A 17,672-nucleotide genomic window follows, 5' to 3' on the forward strand; every position below is an offset into this window, starting at 1 on the left:
CATAGCAGCCATCCCCCATCCCCTCCACCTAGACACCTGGACACCAGGTAAGACAGGTGCAGGGAGAGGAAAACCAATTCACTTCAGACAGACCTTGATCACCCTTAGCTATGTAGCCCCTGAAAGGGTTGTTCATATTTTTAACTCAGACCCAGCTTAAAAACCAGCTGGACTCGTTGTAAACATTTTTTTTTCTCTTCTAATCGGGCTTTAGAGAGCTCAAGAAGAAGCCTGATTAGTTATGGATTAAAGAGATAACATTTTCGCCCTGGCCGGTTTGGTTCAGCGGTTAGAGCGTCGGCCTGCGGTCCAGAGAGACCCGAGTTCAGTTCCCGCTAAGGGCATGTACCTCGGTTGCAGTTTGTCCCCGGCCCTGGTCGGTTGTGCGGGTGGCAGCTACTCGATGTGTCCCTTTCGCATTGATGTTTCTCTCTCTCTCTCTGTTCCTCTCTCTCCCCCCCACTCTACCTGAACAAAAAATGGAAAAATGTCCTCGGGTGAGGATAAAAAAAAAAAGAGATAACATTTTCCCCTGCTTGTTTGAGCTGGAGTTGAAAGATTCCATTAGACATATACTGAGATTCTAGATAAGACTGTTTTGTTTAAAAGCTTCACTACTAAAAACAGTTTATATATACAGAGGCCCGGAGATGGTCTGGAAGTCACCTGAGGCCACACGGCACTGAGTGGCAGAGTCAATCTCGCCTGGGCCCAGGGTTGCTGTAAGTCAGCCCAGTACTCCTTCCGCAGGGCAATGTTGGCTCCGCTTGCTGCTGCCATGACCTGGGGCAGGGAGGAGAGTGGGCCAAGGACTCAGGGTTTAGTGCAATCCAGCACAAGGGTTCCCAGAATTCTCAGCTCACTTAGGGTTCTCCTCCTGGGGACCCCAAATGCCTTGGATATGGGCTCAATCAGGGCTAAGCCTGAAACCAGGTCCCAGGCAATGCCCTGCAAGCCCTTCCCTCCTCTCCCCGGCAGACTCTTCACCTGCACCCCATGTGACTGCACCTGACTCAGTCATTCCTCCACCAAGTGAAGCCTAACCCAGCCTGAAATAAGCCCTCGCTAAGGAGTCAGAAGTCCGGGGATCCAGCCCAGCTGGGCCACTTCCTAGCTGAGCAGCATGGGCTGCTTATGTCACCTCTCTGGCCTCCTAGGCTGTCAAACACACCGAGTAGGAACTCTGCAAAGGGGCGAGGGGCGGGCACTGCCCCGCGGCAGTGACATGCACTGTGAATGCAGACCCAGCTCTGGAGTCAGGATGCCTGGGACTGACTTCCACTGCGCGTTGTATGAGTTTACCCCCTAAACTACATGTGAACATTAAGAAAGATAATATAGGTTGAGAGTTTAGGACAGTGTCTGATACACAGTAAGTTTTCATTACAAATTAGCTCTTGAGTGTTCTTGTTTCTTGAGTCTCCATTGACCCCACACTCCCCACCTAATAAATAGATGCACTTGGAAGACATACGCATTTGTTTGCCCAAGAGCCTAGTCTGGGGTCTGGGACAGGGGAGTGACAGTGGCGTGTGGATTTGCTTAATACCTGCTCCTGGAAGTCTTAGTACTTGTAAAAAGGATGCATACAGTGTACTGCAGTCCCCTTCCCCACAAACCTTCTCTCCCCCACCTAATATTAGCACCTTCTCCAGGGGTCAAGAGCTGGTGACTAAATTTTTGAATAAAACATAGTCCTCTGTTTGATGTTTAGTAATAATGAGCTTGTATGCCAGGTGAGTCACCAAACCTGGTTTACGGTCTGTGCCTCATATATAGCCATACAGTTCCAGAGGCCCAGAATCATCGATCCTGGAAATTCATTTATTCAAGGAACATTAATTGGGTGCCTGGCAACCTTCTGATTCCTGAGTTGGAAGGGGATAAATTATTATTTAGAAGCTACACAAGGGCAGGAAGTTAATGTTCTGGACATGTGTTCCCTAAGTGCCTGTTCTGTATCCTGAGCAAACTATCCTTACATGTCCTTGTTTATGAATTAGTGAGAGCCAGTGAATCTTTCAGAAGACCTCAACTTGCAGTTTTGGTCAAAAACCTTTCAGCCCTTACAAACGGGGACCTCTCTTTCTGGATTGTACTAACTCTTTCGTTAGTTAAAAGCTTTCTGCGTCTTTAAAAGGGGGCGTTACCCTGTCAAATGGACCCTAAAGCATAGGCTGAAGGCGCGTGAAGTCCCACCCACTTTCTGTGACGTGTTATGCCCCGGTCTCTGATTGCCCGCCTCAGACGTCAATCGCAGAGCGTGTGTCTCGCTGGGACACAGTGGAGGTCTCACCTCTGGTTTGCGGAGCGGTCGGGTGCATTCGCCTCCACGCTCCCACACGCCCTCGAGATCCCCGCGGCCCGAACCAGCAGCGGAGCCAGCCAGTGGCTCCCGTGGCGCCCTCCCGCCCAGGATCGCTCCTCGCTGGGGCGGGACCTGGCCCGACAGCTCTGGTCACTATGGTCAGTGGGCGAGGAGGGAGGCGGGGAAGGGGGAGCGGGGAGTGGGCGCGGTCGGCGCGGTCGGCGGGGTCGGCGGGGTCGCCGCCGAGGCGCATGTGCACTCGCGGGTCGGGGGTCGGCGCGAGGCTCAGCTTCCAGCGGGGCCCGTGGCGCTCGGAGCCCCGGGAATACTGAGTCGGGACGGGTGCTAGGGGTCCCTGCCCTTCCTCGTAAGGCCCTGCAGGGCCCGGGACGCATCCCACCGTCCCCCAAGGACGTACAGCTAAGGGGACCCAGCCCGGCCCCCATGCCCCTCACCCCCGGGCGTGTTAGTCTCAGGTGTCCCCGAGGGTGCCGCCCAGATGGCGCAAGGTTGGTGCCCTCGACGGGAACCAGGTCTGGAGGAGGCCCCAGGGCTAAGGGTTGCTCCCTCTTTGTTAAGTAACCCCCTGAGTTGGCAGCTCATCATCAGACACCCCCGAGGCCCACGAGTGGATCTAGGGGTACAGGGTGGCCGGACCACTAAGCACTCTCTCGGTCCCGCACGTCAGGAGAAGGTGTTTGGAGTTAGGACTCATGTGGAGAGGCGGCCCCAAGTTGTGAGGCACGTGATTTAGGAGTTAGGGCAGAGCAAAAACTAGACCCCAGTTCAGAGTCCTGTCTGAGCAGAAAGGGCCTCAGAGACCTGCGGAGCTGAGCCAAACCTGGGGCTTCACAGGCGGGAAAACTGAGGCCCAGAGAGGAACAGGACTGGGACTGTGGTGGATCCCGACTCAGTCCAGTGCTCTTTATGTTCCATCAGTGCACCATCCTGGTTTGGGGGAGGGGGTCAGGCAGCCTGCAGGGGACTGAGTATGCTGACTGCCTGAAACCCTTCACCCTGAGCCCCCTGTTCCAGGGATCCTGTAGAGGGGCCCCTGTGGTGGCTTGGGGTTACACAGCCTGAGTTCACATCTCACCTCCACCCTTTGGGAAGCCAAGAGGCTTTGATTGTCATTCCTCCCCCTAGCACCATTTTGCTCATCTATACAATGTCTCCGCTGTGAGAACCACATGAGGGGATGTGGCTTTTCCAGTGCTAACAGGGTCCTGGAAATAGGTGTGCACAGGTGCCTTGGCCTCCTCCCTCCCATGTCTGGGCATGGAAATGGGTCACCACTGCCGGATGCTGCTGGGGAGGGTCATGGGTCAAAGCCTGGTCATGGCCCAGCACGTTCAGGGTGTGGCATGAGTAGCCAGGTCATCTGAACCAGAGCTGTCCTGGACAAACCAGCTTGCTGCTGGGGTGTGGCTGAGGTCTCTGGGGCCTCTGGCAGCACCAGCTTCCTGCTCCTACCCAGTGCCCAAGGGTTTACCTGGCTCTGCTGCTCCTGGAAGGGGGCCCAGGTGTTTCTGCATCATCCACTGGGGAGTGGCCTGAGATGGGGTAATAATGGGTTCAGCCATCTAAAGCTAGAGGCTGGCATGCTTTCTTGCCAGCACTGGGTAGCTGAGAAAACAGCAGGGACAGTGGCCTTTGTGCTGCACAGTGAGGCCTCTGACCCCACCCCGTGGTCTGCCCTGGACTCATGAGACACGAAACTAGAGATTAGGCAGGGTCAAAAGCATCACACCCTCACCCCATCACAGTCACCATCACCGGGAGGCTGTGTGCCTTAGAGAGGGATGAAGTGATCAACCCACTAAGTAGGATGTCTCCAAGGCACCCAAGCCTCCCAAATCATGGGAGGGCAGAGGCTGTTTTCTTCCATTCACTCAGCATTTATTGAGCACCTACTGTTTGCTAAGCACCATGGACCCTAGGCTGCATGGTGTGAACGGTGATGAATGTGTGTGGAGGGCAGAGGAGAGTGTCTTTGGAAAATACAGCGTCTTCTTTCCTTTCCCATTTCGAAGTCATGGGCTAAGACTGAGGAATGGTCTCAGGTAGAAGACAAAATCTCCTGGGAAGACGGGCCAGAATGAGGACCGGGCCTGGGGCTGCCACTGGTTGGGCTGTAGGTAGTGAGGGGTCTCATGCTCACTCAAAGTGCATTTAATGTTAGGTAAACGAATGGGTATCAGTAGTGAACAGAAAATCAGAGCCTTTCTGTGACTTTCTTCTTTTACTTGTCAAACAAGATCCCAGTAGGCATCTAGTTAGGCTCCATGCTGGGCACTGATGAGAAAGACCAGGGGCCTGCCCTCTCTTGGGACCTAAATGCCTATTGGTCAAGACATAACTGGACACAAGCAATTCCTGAGCTACAGGCCATGGCCTCTGAGGTCTGACCCAGGGCTTTGGGAGCACAGCGGGAAGCCAGTGCCCTCTGAGGGGTGGGGAGTGTTGGCAAGGCTTCACCAAGGAGGGCTCTGGACTGGGTGTTGAAGCATGTATCCTTCAGGAGGGGCCACGGGAAGAATACATTCTAGGCGGGGGGGGGGGCAGTATTCTTGAAGGCCTGGAAGTATGGTTGAGAATGGGGTATTCTAGGAAAGGATAGTGGTCTGTGTGGGTGAGGGAGCTGGGGGGAGAGCGGAGTCTGGAAAAGTAGGTGGGGTCCGAATGTGTCATGGGAGCTGCACACACTGTGCCAAGGGCTGGATTTTATTTATTCTGCTAATGGGAAGAACCGTGACATACTTTTGACAAGTAAGAGAAGGTTGACTTCAATGATCTCTGGCAGTGTGGTGGACACAGGGCTGGAGGGAGATCAAGCTGGAGTCTGAGACCGGCTCATCCATTCGCTGTCATCCACTCAGCGTGCGGTTGGGAGCACTCCTGGTGCCAGGCACTGGGGGCCTAGTCATGACAGGCAGGCAGAGTCCCTGACCTTATGGAGTTGCCATTCTTGTGCAGGGAGACAGACAGTATGCAAGTAAATGAGGGAACCTACACATCAGAAAATGCTCTAAAGAGATGAAACAAGGCAGTAGGGTTGGAGAAGCAGCAGCTTTAGAGTGGGTGGTCAGGGAAGGCCTCTGCCAGGTGACGTCCCCCGAGTCACATGGAGGCGGAGCAGCACTGCGGCAGCAGGCACAGCAGGTGCAGATGCTCGGAGGTAGGAATGCGTGTGCCTTGTTGGAGGAACACAGAGGGTCGTCGTGGCCGGGGCGGCGGCAGAGTGAGATGAGCAAGGCCAGAAGGCGTAGGACCTGGGAGGCTGTCCTCCCAAAGCTGAGTCTTTTCCTCAGTAAGAGAAGCCATGGGAGGGGATTAGAAAGGGTGTGCTGTCACCCGGTTTACCGTTGAACAGCCTGCCCTGCAGCTGTGTCAGATGGTTGGGGTGGGGCAGGAGTGGAAGCCAGGAGTCCGTTGGGGACCCTGTTGCAGCTTCTGGGGCAAAGGAGATAATGGCAGCTCAAGGTAGACCCAGGAGCAGAGCTCATGGGGGAGGAGGACTCCTGGGCCTTTGGCGTGAGCTCTGCTGGCTGGAGGGGCCTTCGGGGGAGTTGGGGGCACCTGGGAGAGGAGGCAGGGGTGGAGTGAGAGAGCAGTTAGGGGCACAGTAACTTGGGGATGCTGGTCAGACATGCCAGTGGCTGGTGGCTGTTTGAGACCAGATCTCCAAGGAGAGGTCAGAGCCGGAGACAAGTTGTACCAGTTCAGGCATTAAATGAGAGGGGCCAGTGTCTAGTTTAGGGTCTCTGCAAGGCCAGCCAGTAACTGTGACCCAAGGCATATGGGGACCCAAGTGCAAGGTCTTCCCTATTTTCTGAGCTGAATAGCAGAGAAGGGGCACTTGGATGGTGGGCTGAGTAATAGCTCCCCAAAGATGTCCACATCCTCAGCCCCCGAACCTGTGCATAGGGTACCGCACATGGCAACGGGGACTTTGCAGGTGTGATGAAGTTAAGGCTCTTGAAAAGGGCAGATACCCTGAATTACCCAGGTGGGCCCAAGCAGGTCATCGAAAGGGTCTCATAAGGGGGAAGGCAGGAGGGTCAGAGTGAGAAGGAGCCCTGAGGATGAAGGGAAGGGATCATGAGCCAAGGAATGCAGCGGCCTCTAGAGACTGAAAAAGGTAAGTAAACAGGTTCTCCCCGAGCCTCCAGGAAACAGGATGACGGTAGTCCATGTTGTTTTCGGTTCCCGAGTCTGCTAATTTGTTACAGCAGCAATAGGAAACTAATTCCGGGCTCTAAGGCGTTCCTAAATCTTTGCCTCCAAACATTTTTGATTAGTCACGTCAGTAAAAATGTTTTGATCATTCTACATATTTGTATATTATACATCGCACCCTAAAGTAGACCTTTGAAAGGGCATTTTCTTCCAGCCTCTGAACCAACCCACTCTGGGGACCCCAGCCCCAGGCAGGCAAGGCCAGGGCCCCCTCGAGCCTCTGGAAGTGACGAGTACCTTCTGGGAGGGAGTTTGGCCCGGTTCTGGTCTTGCCTTGCTGGTGGGTGAGCCTGCAGGCTCTGGCCTCTACGTGAAGGGGTCGGTAGCTGGAGGCTCTGGCCACGCCATGGGCTGTGGCTTCAGGGCGGCTGGGCCTGGTTAACAAGGCTGACTCACTGCCCAGGGCTGCTCTGCAGAACAACCTCAGAGGCGGTTGGGCTGGCCGAGGGCTGGCATTGCCCGCTGGGGCCCAGGGTGGACCCATGAGAGCCTGCCAGCACCTCAGAGCCTGGCTGGAGGATGCTTACAGGTGCACTGACGGTATGTTGGGGGTAGGGGTGGGGGGCTATAGGTAGAGGTGTGAGCCAAGGCCTGGCTGCTGAGGGGCTGTCGGGGCCAGAGGGATTCGTTCCGTGGAGGGTGAGAGGGTGCAGGAGGAGGTGGCTTTCATTCAAATTCATTCAAGAAACAGCGTATCCCCAGCTCTGTTCCAAGCCTGGGATCGGCCCTGGGGCGTCAGCCAGGCGAATGGAAGGTCTCAGAGGGTTTGACAAGTTGTCCTGTGCCAAAGAAGGCCCATGTGGCTTTGGACACTTTGATGGGAGGGGGCATCCAGGCCCCCCAGAAATGCCCCTTCCTAATTGTAGTGCCTCTCTGTCCTGGATGCTGGGCGCAGGAATTGGGGCCAAAGAAGCTCATTGTCAGATAGAAGTCTGTCTGATGTGGAGACAGGGGTAACCCTAGAAGTCACTTAGAGCTTCTGGTGGTAAGCTCTACAGAAATCTAGTCATCAAAAACCCAGACACATCTGTGCAGATGGAGAGGGCTTTGTAGCGTCAAAGGCTCTCCGTGAGCGTGGTGGTCTCGGGTAAGTCAGTGTCAGTCAGGGCTGAGAGGCCGCCCTGCAAAGGCTCCTGTGGGTGGAGGCTCTGTCAAAGATGATGGCAGTACATGGATGGAAAACGGGGTTTCCGTCGACATAACTCCCAATTAACATCAACTTTTCAGCTGTGAACTGTGACATAAGCACTGTCTCCTTGGGTTGTGCCCAGGTACCAGGCCACTTATTTTATTTTACTTTTTTATTTTTGTTGTTTTCTTTATTGATTTTAGAGAGAGACAAAGGGAGAGGGAGGAAGAGGGAGATGGAAACATTGATGAGAGAGAACATTGATTGGCCGCCTCCTGCATGCCCCCCACTGGGGATGGGCCCACAGCCTGGGCGTGTGCCCTGACTGGGAATCGAACTGGCAACCTCTTGGTGCTTGGGTCGATGCTCAACCAGTGAGCCACACCGGCCTGTTACCCACCAGTGGCTTTAATACCAATTCCTCTTACATTATTTTTGTGCTGAAATCGGGGCTGTTCCCGGGGTGCATTGGAAGCAGGGGTGCATCTCCCACTCGTCTGAGCCCTGAGTCTGGGCAGGAAGAGCCTTAGGCAGAGACACGGCCCGCAGGGAGCTGGCTATTAGAACAGAGACGTCTCCCTCACTCAGCCTGGCTCTGGAGCTTTCGGCTGTCATCACCTGCTCCCTGCCAGAGAGGCGCGGACACTGGGTCAGGAGGCTAATCTCTGGGTTGGGATTGACCTAGACTCTCAGCTGGGCTGCAGTGTGAATGCTCACCAGTGGGTGGTGCATCTGGCCGATGTTATCACCTCTGCATTCCTAGCATGTGCTTGGGGCAGGCTGGATGTTCAGGAGTTGTTGGATGACTAAAAGAAGAATGAGTGAGACAAGAAGGACAGAGAAGGCAAAGGAACATATACTCCAGCATGAAGGATCACTGGGTTTGGGGCATTATACTCTACCAGATGAATGTGTTCAGCACTTACAAGATGGTACCGCTCCATGGTGGGGCCCACCTGACTCCCGGTCCAGGGGACATGGCATGTAGGATCCTGGTCACGTTGTCACATGCACCTGTTGTGGGAAGGTGACAGTCATTGTGTCAGGTACTAAGTTCAGAGGCCTTGAACTTGGTGAAGTCTCATCAGTTACTTTTGAAATTGACTTCTTTGTCTTTCAGAGTGAAACAGCTTTCAACCTAATATCAGAAAAATGTGACATTCTATCAATTCTCCGGGATCATCCTGAAAACAGGATTTACCAGAGGAAAATCCAGGTGAGGAGAGGGTTGGGAGGAGAGGATGCTAGATTAGACAGGCTGCAGTTAGTAGTAGAGGGGACGGTGCCACTTTGAAGGCAAAAAGGCTTAGCATTTGGACCAGGTTCCTGGGAAAATGAAAGGGCTCCCAGAATATTTTGATGTTGGGCATTTGCCTTAGTGAGAAATCCTTTTATTTTATTTTATTTTTTAAAAACTTATCTTTATTGTTGAATGTATTACAGATGTTCCTCATTTTTCCCCCATTGACCCCCTCCTCCCCACTCCCACCCCTCTCCTGCCTTTCCCCACACTGTTTTCTGTGTCCATTGGTTATGCATATAAGTTCTTTGATTTATTTCTTCCCACCACCACCCCCAAAACCCCTTTCCCTTTGAGGTTTGTCAGTCTAGCAATGAATTTGTACTTCTTAATCCCTTCACCTTTTTCACCCATTCCCCCAACCCCCCTTCCATCTGGCAACCAACAAAAAGTTATCTGTATCTATGAGAATGTTTCTGTTCTGCCTGTTCATTTTGTTTGTAGATTCCATTGTCGATAGATATGTATTCATTGCCATTTTGTTTGTTCATATATTTTATCTTTTTCTTCAAAAAGACCCTTCATCATTTCATATAATAATGGTTTGGTGGTGATGAACTCCTTTAGCTTTTTCTTGTCTGGGAAACTCTTTATATGGCCATTGATTCTAAATGACAGCTTTGCAGGATAGAGTAATGTGGGTTGTAGGTTGTTGCTTTTCATCACTCTGAGTATTTCTTGTCACTCCATTCTGGCCTGCAAAGTTTCTTTTGAGAAATCAGCTGACAGTCTTATGGGGTCGCCTTTGTAGGTAACTAACTGCTTTTCTCTTGCTGCTTTTAAGATTCTCTCTTTGTCTTGAACCTTTTGCATTTTGATGATGATATGTCTTGGTGTGGGCCTCTTGGGGTTCATCTTGTTTGGGACTCTCTGTGCTTCCTGGACTTGTATGTCTGTTTCCTTCACCAAGTTAGGGAAGTTTTCTGCCATTATTGTTTCAAATAGGGTTTCGATTTCTTGTTCTCTCTCTTCTCCTTCTGGCACCCCAAAGATGCAAATGTTGGCACGCTTGAAGTTGTCCCATAGGCTCCTTACACTATCCTCATTTTTTTGGATTCTTTTTTCTTTTTGCTGTTCTGATTGGGTGTTTTATTCTTCCTTATATTTCAAATCGATGGTTTGCTTCTTGGCTTTACCTACTCTACTATTGAATCTGTGTAAATTATTCTTTATTTCAGTTAGTGCCTCCTTCATTTCTGACTGTATATCCTTCATGACTGGTCCTTTTTTATGCTCTTGAGGCCCTCACTACGTTTACTGAGGTTCTCACTGAGTTCATTGAGCATCCTTATAAGCAGTATTTTGAACTCAGCATCTGTTAGGTTGCTTATCTTTATTTTGCTTCGTTCTTTTTCTGTTCTTAGTTCTTTTGTTCTGTTCTTGCATTTGGGACCTGTTTCTTTGTCTCCTCATTTTGGCTGCCTCCCTGTGTTTGTTTCTATGTATTACTTAACAAGAGGTATGGGGCTAGTTAAGACCAGATGCTGCTTGTTTGAAAGAATTTAGGAAAACCTGAAGCAGGATCCAAGACAGGCCAATCCTATGGTTAAGCAAGTGGCAACAGCTTGGGTGGGCTTGAAAGTTGGGTGGGGCGGGGCCTCAGGGAAACACCAGGGCGGGGCTACCAGTGTGAGCCAGGTTGCTGGAGTCCCAGGTATGGCTGCTGTCTGCCACCCCAGGGAAGGGCTCACCAAAGGAACAAAGGCCTCTGACAGCACGTTTGTCCTGGAGAAAGCCCCCTCTCCAGCCCTCGCTCTAGTGCCAAACAGCTCAGTTCTTCCCTGGGTGTCTCTGGTGCCCCTCGAGCTGCCTCCCCTCCAAGCTTAGAGGGAGTGAGTCCGACAAGTCCGTGTGTGGGCCCTTTAAGGAGCTGCCTCGGGCTCCAGCCGCCTCAGCCTCCCTGAGCCTCAGTTCCCGCTGGTTTTCCAGCCAGAAGTGATGGGGTTTCTCTTCCTGGCACTGGGACCCTGAGCTGGGGCCTGGTGTGGGATGGGGACCCCTCAGTCCTCAGGGGGGACCTTCCCAGCCGAGGTGTCCTCCTGATTTTTATCCACCACACGTGGGTGTGGGACCAGCCCGTCCCCTCCGCCCTCCTACCAGTCTCGATGCAGCTTCTTTAATTCCGTAGTTGTAGGACTGCCATTCAGCTTGATTTCAGGCGCCTTTGAATGATGGTTGTTCTGTAGTTTAGTTGTAACTTTGATGTGCTTGTGGGAGGACACGATACCGCGTTTACGTACCCGCCATCTTCAGTGAGAAATCCTTTTAGTTGCACACACAAAAATACTTTTTTAAGCTAGGTGCTATCCTAAGTGCTTTGTTTTCTTACTGAAGCCTCATTACAACATCGAAGGTCAGTACTTTTACTGTCCACGTTTACGGCCGAGGGGACTGAGGCACAGAAGTTCAGTGCCAGGCCCGTGGTCCTACAGCTCGTGCATGAACAAGCTGGGATTCGGACCAGGCAGCCTGATGGCATAAGCCGCACCCTTAACCGCTCTGGAGGGAAAGCCCACTCCAGCGAGGCCGCAAAAGCCGAGTTTGCCAGAAGGGAGCAGGGACAGCTCAGAGCGGTCTCTGGGGCAGGCGCCTGCTTCTCTCTGCGCACTGGCAGGACTGTCTCCTGCCGCCGCAGGGCGCACTTCCCGGGCAGGAGCAAGGGCTGGGCAGCAGGACTCTCGTGTCCCTGGAGCTCTCTCTGGTCCTTCCCTGCCGGCTGGCCTATGGTGAGAAGGGACTCTGCGACCTGTTGAAAGCCATCTCTGCTGTTAAAACCGTAGCTTCCTGAGACAGCAGAGGGGACTCCAGGCCATTTCATAGGGACAAAAAGAGGGGTGGCATGGGGAGGACCATGCCTTTGGAGGAATGTCTAAAGGTCGGGCCAGACTGCTTCATATGCCTGAGGAGGCCCCTCCCGCCGGCTCCGCGGCCCCCTGGCCCACCTGGCAGCCACGCCAAACCCCACTCTGCCTCTGCTCACACACACAACCCTCTCGCCCCTCTTCCGTAGATGCCATTACTCCAAGGCACACCCCTCCCCTGTGTCCCCCCTCCCCCCCGTCCTCCTGCCTGGTCTTCCCCGTCCCTGCTAGCCTGCAGGTGCATGCCATACTTGTGGGATGAATGAGGGACTGTGAGGGGCAGGCAGTCTGAGGAGAGGCAGCCCTGTTACCTGGGGGAAGTGGGAGCCTGGGCAGGAAACGGCAGGATGGGGTGTTGCTGCAGATGTCCACATCTCCGTTTCCCCACAGGAGCTCAGCAAAAGGTTCACCGCGATCCGCAAGACCAAGGGGGATGGGAACTGCTTCTACCGGGCCCTGGGATATTCCTACCTGGAATCTCTGCTGGGGAAGAGCAGAGAGATCCTCAAGTGAGTGGGGCAGAGGGCGGGCTCCCTGGCCCTGAGGCTATGTTCTCATTGTACCGCAGGACAGCTGGTGAGAGGGGGTGACAGTTGACAGCAGCACTTCCTGTATGTCCTGGTAAACATCTCTCTACCCCTTTAGGTTCAAAGAACATGTGCTGCAGACCCCAAATGACCTCCTGAGTGCTGGCTTTGAGGAGCACAAGTTCCGCAACTTCTTTAACGCTGTGAGTTAACCTGCTGGATGGCTGAGGGGCCAGGTCCTTCCACGCTGGCAGGGCAGACAGACGGGCACTGGCCGGAGCCCCTCATAGCCCATGGCTCTGTGGTTGTACCCCACTTCTCCTCCCAACTGGGGAAGGATGGAGGTTGCCTCCTGCTAGCGGGGATGTGGGGGGGAGGAGGTACCTCCTTAGGGTAGCTTTCAGGCCTGAAACTTCCCCCCCAGCCTCCTTCCCCCCATTTCCTCTCCACCCTCTCCCCTGACCCCATGAGTGAAGTGGGTGGGTGGGTTGAGGGGGGCTCTCAGTTCTGGATTTCTCAATAAGAATCCAACCCGATAATGATGGAGGGAGACCCCAATTGCTGTTCGCTAGACTTGACTCCGGCTAAGTCAACTCCCGGCTCAGTCAGTCATTACTTAGCTTGGGTGCGATCGCAGACTGATTGATTTCGGGACCTTGACTTGAGGACTGAGAGTGAGGCGCAGTGGAGGGAGCCCCGGGGAGGAGGCGGGTCTGGCCTGTGCCGTCCTGGCTGACGCAGCGGGGTCTAGTTCTACAGTGTGGTGGAGCTGGTGGAGAAGGACGGCACAGTGTCCAGCCTGCTGAAGGTGTTCAACGACCAGAGCTCCTCCGACAGAATCGTGCAGTTCTTGCGCCTGCTCACCTCAGCGTTCATCAGGAACCGTGCAGACTTCTTCCGACACTTCATCGATGAGGAGATGGACATCAAAGACTTCTGCACTCATGTAGGTCCTCGGGTCAGCCCCGCCCTGGGCCTGTTCTCCTCCCTCTCCTTAGACTCTAGCACCAGCATCCCTAGCCAGGGACTTGGGTGTCACTCTGCATTTGCAATTCAAAGAGCACAGATTAGCCAGCCAGCAGCAGCCTCCTACTGGAGCTGCTGAAGGAGTGGGAGTGGCTTTGGACACGTCACTCACACCTCTGGGCCTCAGATTTCCCGTCTGAGAAACAGGGCTGTGGACTAGACTGTGGACATAATTAAGGAGTAGCTACCAGAGTCACATTTGCCCCAAGACGTGTTCTGTTTTTGATGTATGTTATGAACCTGAAAGAGTTGCCAACATTTAAACCCTGGGCAATCCCATATGAAAATCTGGATTTCTCTGGAAGAACTGCAGGAGCCAGCTCCCAGGCCTTCTTCCCGCACGGCAGCAACCAGCAGGAGCTCAGTGGCAGGCACGCTCCCACCGATCGGCACAAAAGCCAGGGCTGACTTCTCCCTTGTCCTCTGCTAGGCTTCCTTCCTAAACTGAGTTTTGTTTTTTCTTTTCATTTTGGCCTTCGCAGGAAGTGGAGCCCATGGCCATGGAGTGTGACCACATCCAGATCACGGCCCTATCTCAGGCACTGAACATCGCCCTGCAGGTGGAGTACGTGGACGAGATGGACACGGCCCTGAACCACCACGTGTTCCCCGAGGCTGCCATCCCTTCCGTGTACCTGCTCTATAAAACATCCCACTACAACATCCTTTATGCAGCCGATAAACGTGATTAATTTTAGGCCATGAAGTGGAGCCTGTCACCTAACGGGACTGCATTCTGAGTGGAACATTACGGCTTTTCCATTTTTTAAGCGATTTAGACTGTAGTTAGAAAACAGAAAACACAGCCTTCTAGGCAAAGTCACTGGGAATGAGGCCTACCAATTATGGACTGTGGTAACTTGGCAATATTTTAGTATTTATTTTCATGGAGAATCAAATGCTTTTTAACTTGGAGCTAGGAAGCCAGCGCCTCTGGCTCCCCTCCCAGTTCCCTGAGACCTCGGGCAGGGCACCTCCCCCCTCTGGACCTGCTGCTTCCTCCGGAGGAGCTTCTGCCAGTGCTGACATTCCACTGTGTACAAAAGCCAGGGCCCTCCGGTTTCTTCCGACCATGGGCAGTGCCTCTGAGGGAGGAGAAGCTCAGGGCATCTGACTTACCCGTTCTGTGAAAAAGAATCCGGCCCAGTCAGCTGGACTGGACTTTGGCGGATGGCTGAATGAAGCGTTGGCCAGCTGAGGCCGACTTGAATGTGAAGGCTTTGGTGTGCTTCTAGACATCCATGATGCGAGTGTTTTCTTACCCTACCTTAAGAAGGAAAAGTCTAGAAAGGGGTCTTCAGCATGAAGTTCAAGTTGTTGGGGCCCCTCTACCTCAGGGCCAGGACTGCCTGCCTGGCCCTTCAGGGTTCTGCCGCCAGCCCCACTTGGACAGTGGCTCGAGAAAAATTTGGGTCTAGGACCTGGAAGCTGTCTGTTCATCCCCGACGTATCCTGGAAGTAGAATCTAGACACCCAGCCAGGTGGAGACACGGCACATGCGCCGCAGACTCTGGCTGAACAGAACAGACACGTTTTGCAAGGTTGTCTCCTGCCTTTTCTCCCCTTTCCCACCTCTGCTCCGGTTATGGGCTGGTGAGGTTGGGTGGGAAAGAACGGGGCAAGCCGAAGAAACTGGCGGTGGGCAGACTTCTGTTACGGAAACTGCCTAGGAGTCAAGAGCCCTGGCTGGCAGCCTCCTCATTCATCTACCTGGACGTGCCCCTTAATAACCTCACCTTGCTGCCTCGGGGCCTCCAAGAGCCCTGGCTGGTCTAGGGCGCCGCTAACAGTTCTCTCGCACTGCGGGAGGAAGTGGAGAATGCAGGGGGTGTGGAACTGCCCCAGGGTTACTTCCTTAATCAAAGGCCTTCTTCTCACAGGTTCCATTCTGCAGGGATTAACTAGACTCTGTTGGTGCTACAGTGCAAATCTGCTGCCGGCCAGATGATGCGGCCAGATGATGCACAGGGACGGGGAGCAGACTGCTCCAAGTCCTGGTACACAAACATCAGAGCTGGATCTGGATCTGTCTTTGCAAAGGCAGATGTCAGGGTGCTCTAATTCCAGGCGGGGACTCAGGTTCCCATCCGCCACTGGCTAGAATTTGAACCCAGGGGCTCAAGCTAAGTGATTATGTCATTTCCAACAGGGATATAAATCTGAGCCTGATCTCTGAACTGGCTCAGTGTCTCAGAGTCTCACCCTGTTCTGCGTAGAGTGCTGGGCTCTGTGGCAGTACACTGGAGGGGTGAGGGCAGTGTTATATGGTTGAGTATCAGCATCCCCATTTCCAAACTGAGGGTGTGAACACATGGCTGCTCTGCCGGTGGAGAGACGGGCCCGAGCCCCTGGCCAGGCTCTAAGCACAGCATGAGTAGCGCTGGCTGCCACATCTCTGCATTCGTGGCTTGTGTGGCATTCACAAAAGCAGGTTTTCCTTTGGCAGACCAGCTGGAGCAATGCTGAGACTTGCCTAGGATGCGCGTCCAGGCCCGAGGGCCCTCCAGCGCTCCTGAGACCCTTCCCTGGAGAGAGCCTATCACTTTAGATCAGAATGCCCGAGAGGCAGGCCACGTTATTTTCTCTAAGGGAAAGCGCTGTGGAGAAAAAGGAGTGGCAGAATTCAGTGGAACTTTAAGTACAGATGCTACTTGCCTTAAGATAGAATTCTGTCCCAATACACCCTTCATGAGTTGAACATAAAAATTTTAAGTCGAAAATGCATTTAATACACGTAGCCTGCTGGACGTCAGCGTTGGCCTAGCCTAACTTACATTTACTCAGAACACTCAGTACAGTTGAGCAGTTATTTTGAGTTTCATCTCAAGAATCGCCTTCCTCCTCTTCTCACCAGAAGCAGGAGGCATAGATGGGTATTCTGTAGAGATGATGGGATGAGAAAACAAATGCAGTCATCAAAAAGTGCTGGCGACAGTCCACTGCGGGCATCGGTGGTCTGCCCTCGTGAACTCGTGGCTGACCTGGGGCCACCACCGCCGCTGCCCAGCATCACTGGAGGATCCCACCTCGCGCGGCTAGCCCAGGAAAAGATCAAGACTCAAAATGCAAAGTATGGAATGCATTACCACTTCTGTGCTATCGCGAAGTCAGAGTCGTAAGTCAGGGACAGTCTGTGATTTGTTCAAATCCATCAGTCACCTGTGGAAGTTCCTTTGTCTGCAGCAGCCAGTCATGCTAACAGTCACTCTTCTGGGTAATTCTCCACCCCACCCCGTGAAGCGATCTCTTTGTAGAACAAAAGCTGGAAGGAACGTTTGAGTTTTTTTATAATCACATATGTATTACTTTCTTTCCAAAGGAAACTTTGGGAAGCTGTGGGAATAGCAACAAGAACAAACTGTCCTTGCTTTTGACCTGGTTCCAGTTTCAAGCACAAAGGGGCTCGAGAGGCAGTCTGGGTTTGAGTCTCAGTTTCGTCACTCACTAGCTATGTGACCTTGGCCCAAGAAACTTCACTCCCTGAGCCCCGATCCCATTAGTGAAATGGAGACAATACTCACACATCACAAGTGGAACGAGGTTGCGTGTGTAAGCAACTCCAGACCTGGCATATAGTGAGTTGTCTACCCTTCCCAAGGGCAGCAGCAGGCCACTGCAAGACAGGGGAACCTGTCACCTTGCCAGTGGCCCTGTGGCTTCCCAAACCGTGGTCTAAGAACCAAATACATCCCCACACAGCAGAAATGGGGGCGAGGCTGGGGCTCTGAGTGGCTGTGCAGGGGCCCTAGGTCCTATGGGATGTGGGCCAGGCCCTAAAGTTTCCCCAGGGAATTGGTGAAACATTTCCTAGCATTAAAATGGTTTCCATAACAACGTTTGTCCTGGTTTCTTAGTATTTGGTACCTGTGGGGCTTATAAGTGTGAGCAGACTTGGGGGGGAGGGGCTCCTTGTCCAGTGGAAGATCCAGATACTCAGGAAGTCCTGCCCTTGGGCTGGAGGTGTCACCCAAGTGTCACCTCATCAGGTCAGAGAGCAGAACTGCTTGGGGAGGGTATAGGGGGAATAAATGGTGACCGGGGAAAAAAAAGAATTTGCCATCAGAGGGTAAGGGCAGGATGTCAATAGTCATAGTGGATCTGTTTGGCCTGTGACAAGTGGCCACGGACCTCTCGTGGCTCAACCACTGCTAAGGGACCTTGCGCCCCACCCCCCCGCCCAAATCTCCATATATCATTTGGAAAATGATCCTCTGACAGTTGCCACTCGGGAGCTGACCTCACAGACCAGGGCTGTTTTCTTCTGCATTCTCCCGATGACACT

General features: G+C 53.2%; 1 protein-coding gene across 1 annotated transcript; it reads left to right on the forward strand.

Moving 5' to 3' along the window:
• The first annotated feature begins 2,343 nt into the window (after positions 1-2,343).
• OTUB2 (OTU deubiquitinase, ubiquitin aldehyde binding 2) lies at positions 2,344-16,779 on the forward strand. Its single transcript, XM_036246591.1, has 6 exons — positions 2,344-2,466; positions 8,797-8,892; positions 12,228-12,346; positions 12,483-12,567; positions 13,116-13,310; positions 13,873-16,779. Exons 1-6 carry the CDS (start codon positions 2,464-2,466, stop codon positions 14,080-14,082), a joined length of 708 nt encoding a protein of 235 aa, XP_036102484.1. The 5' UTR covers positions 2,344-2,463; the 3' UTR covers positions 14,083-16,779.
• Positions 16,780-17,672: the final 893 nt, after the last annotated feature.

The sequence above is a fragment of the Molossus molossus genome, unplaced genomic scaffold (genome assembly GCF_014108415.1).
Source record: "Molossus molossus isolate mMolMol1 unplaced genomic scaffold, mMolMol1.p scaffold_m16_p_1, whole genome shotgun sequence".
Lineage (NCBI taxonomy): Eukaryota > Metazoa > Chordata > Mammalia > Chiroptera > Molossidae > Molossus > Molossus molossus.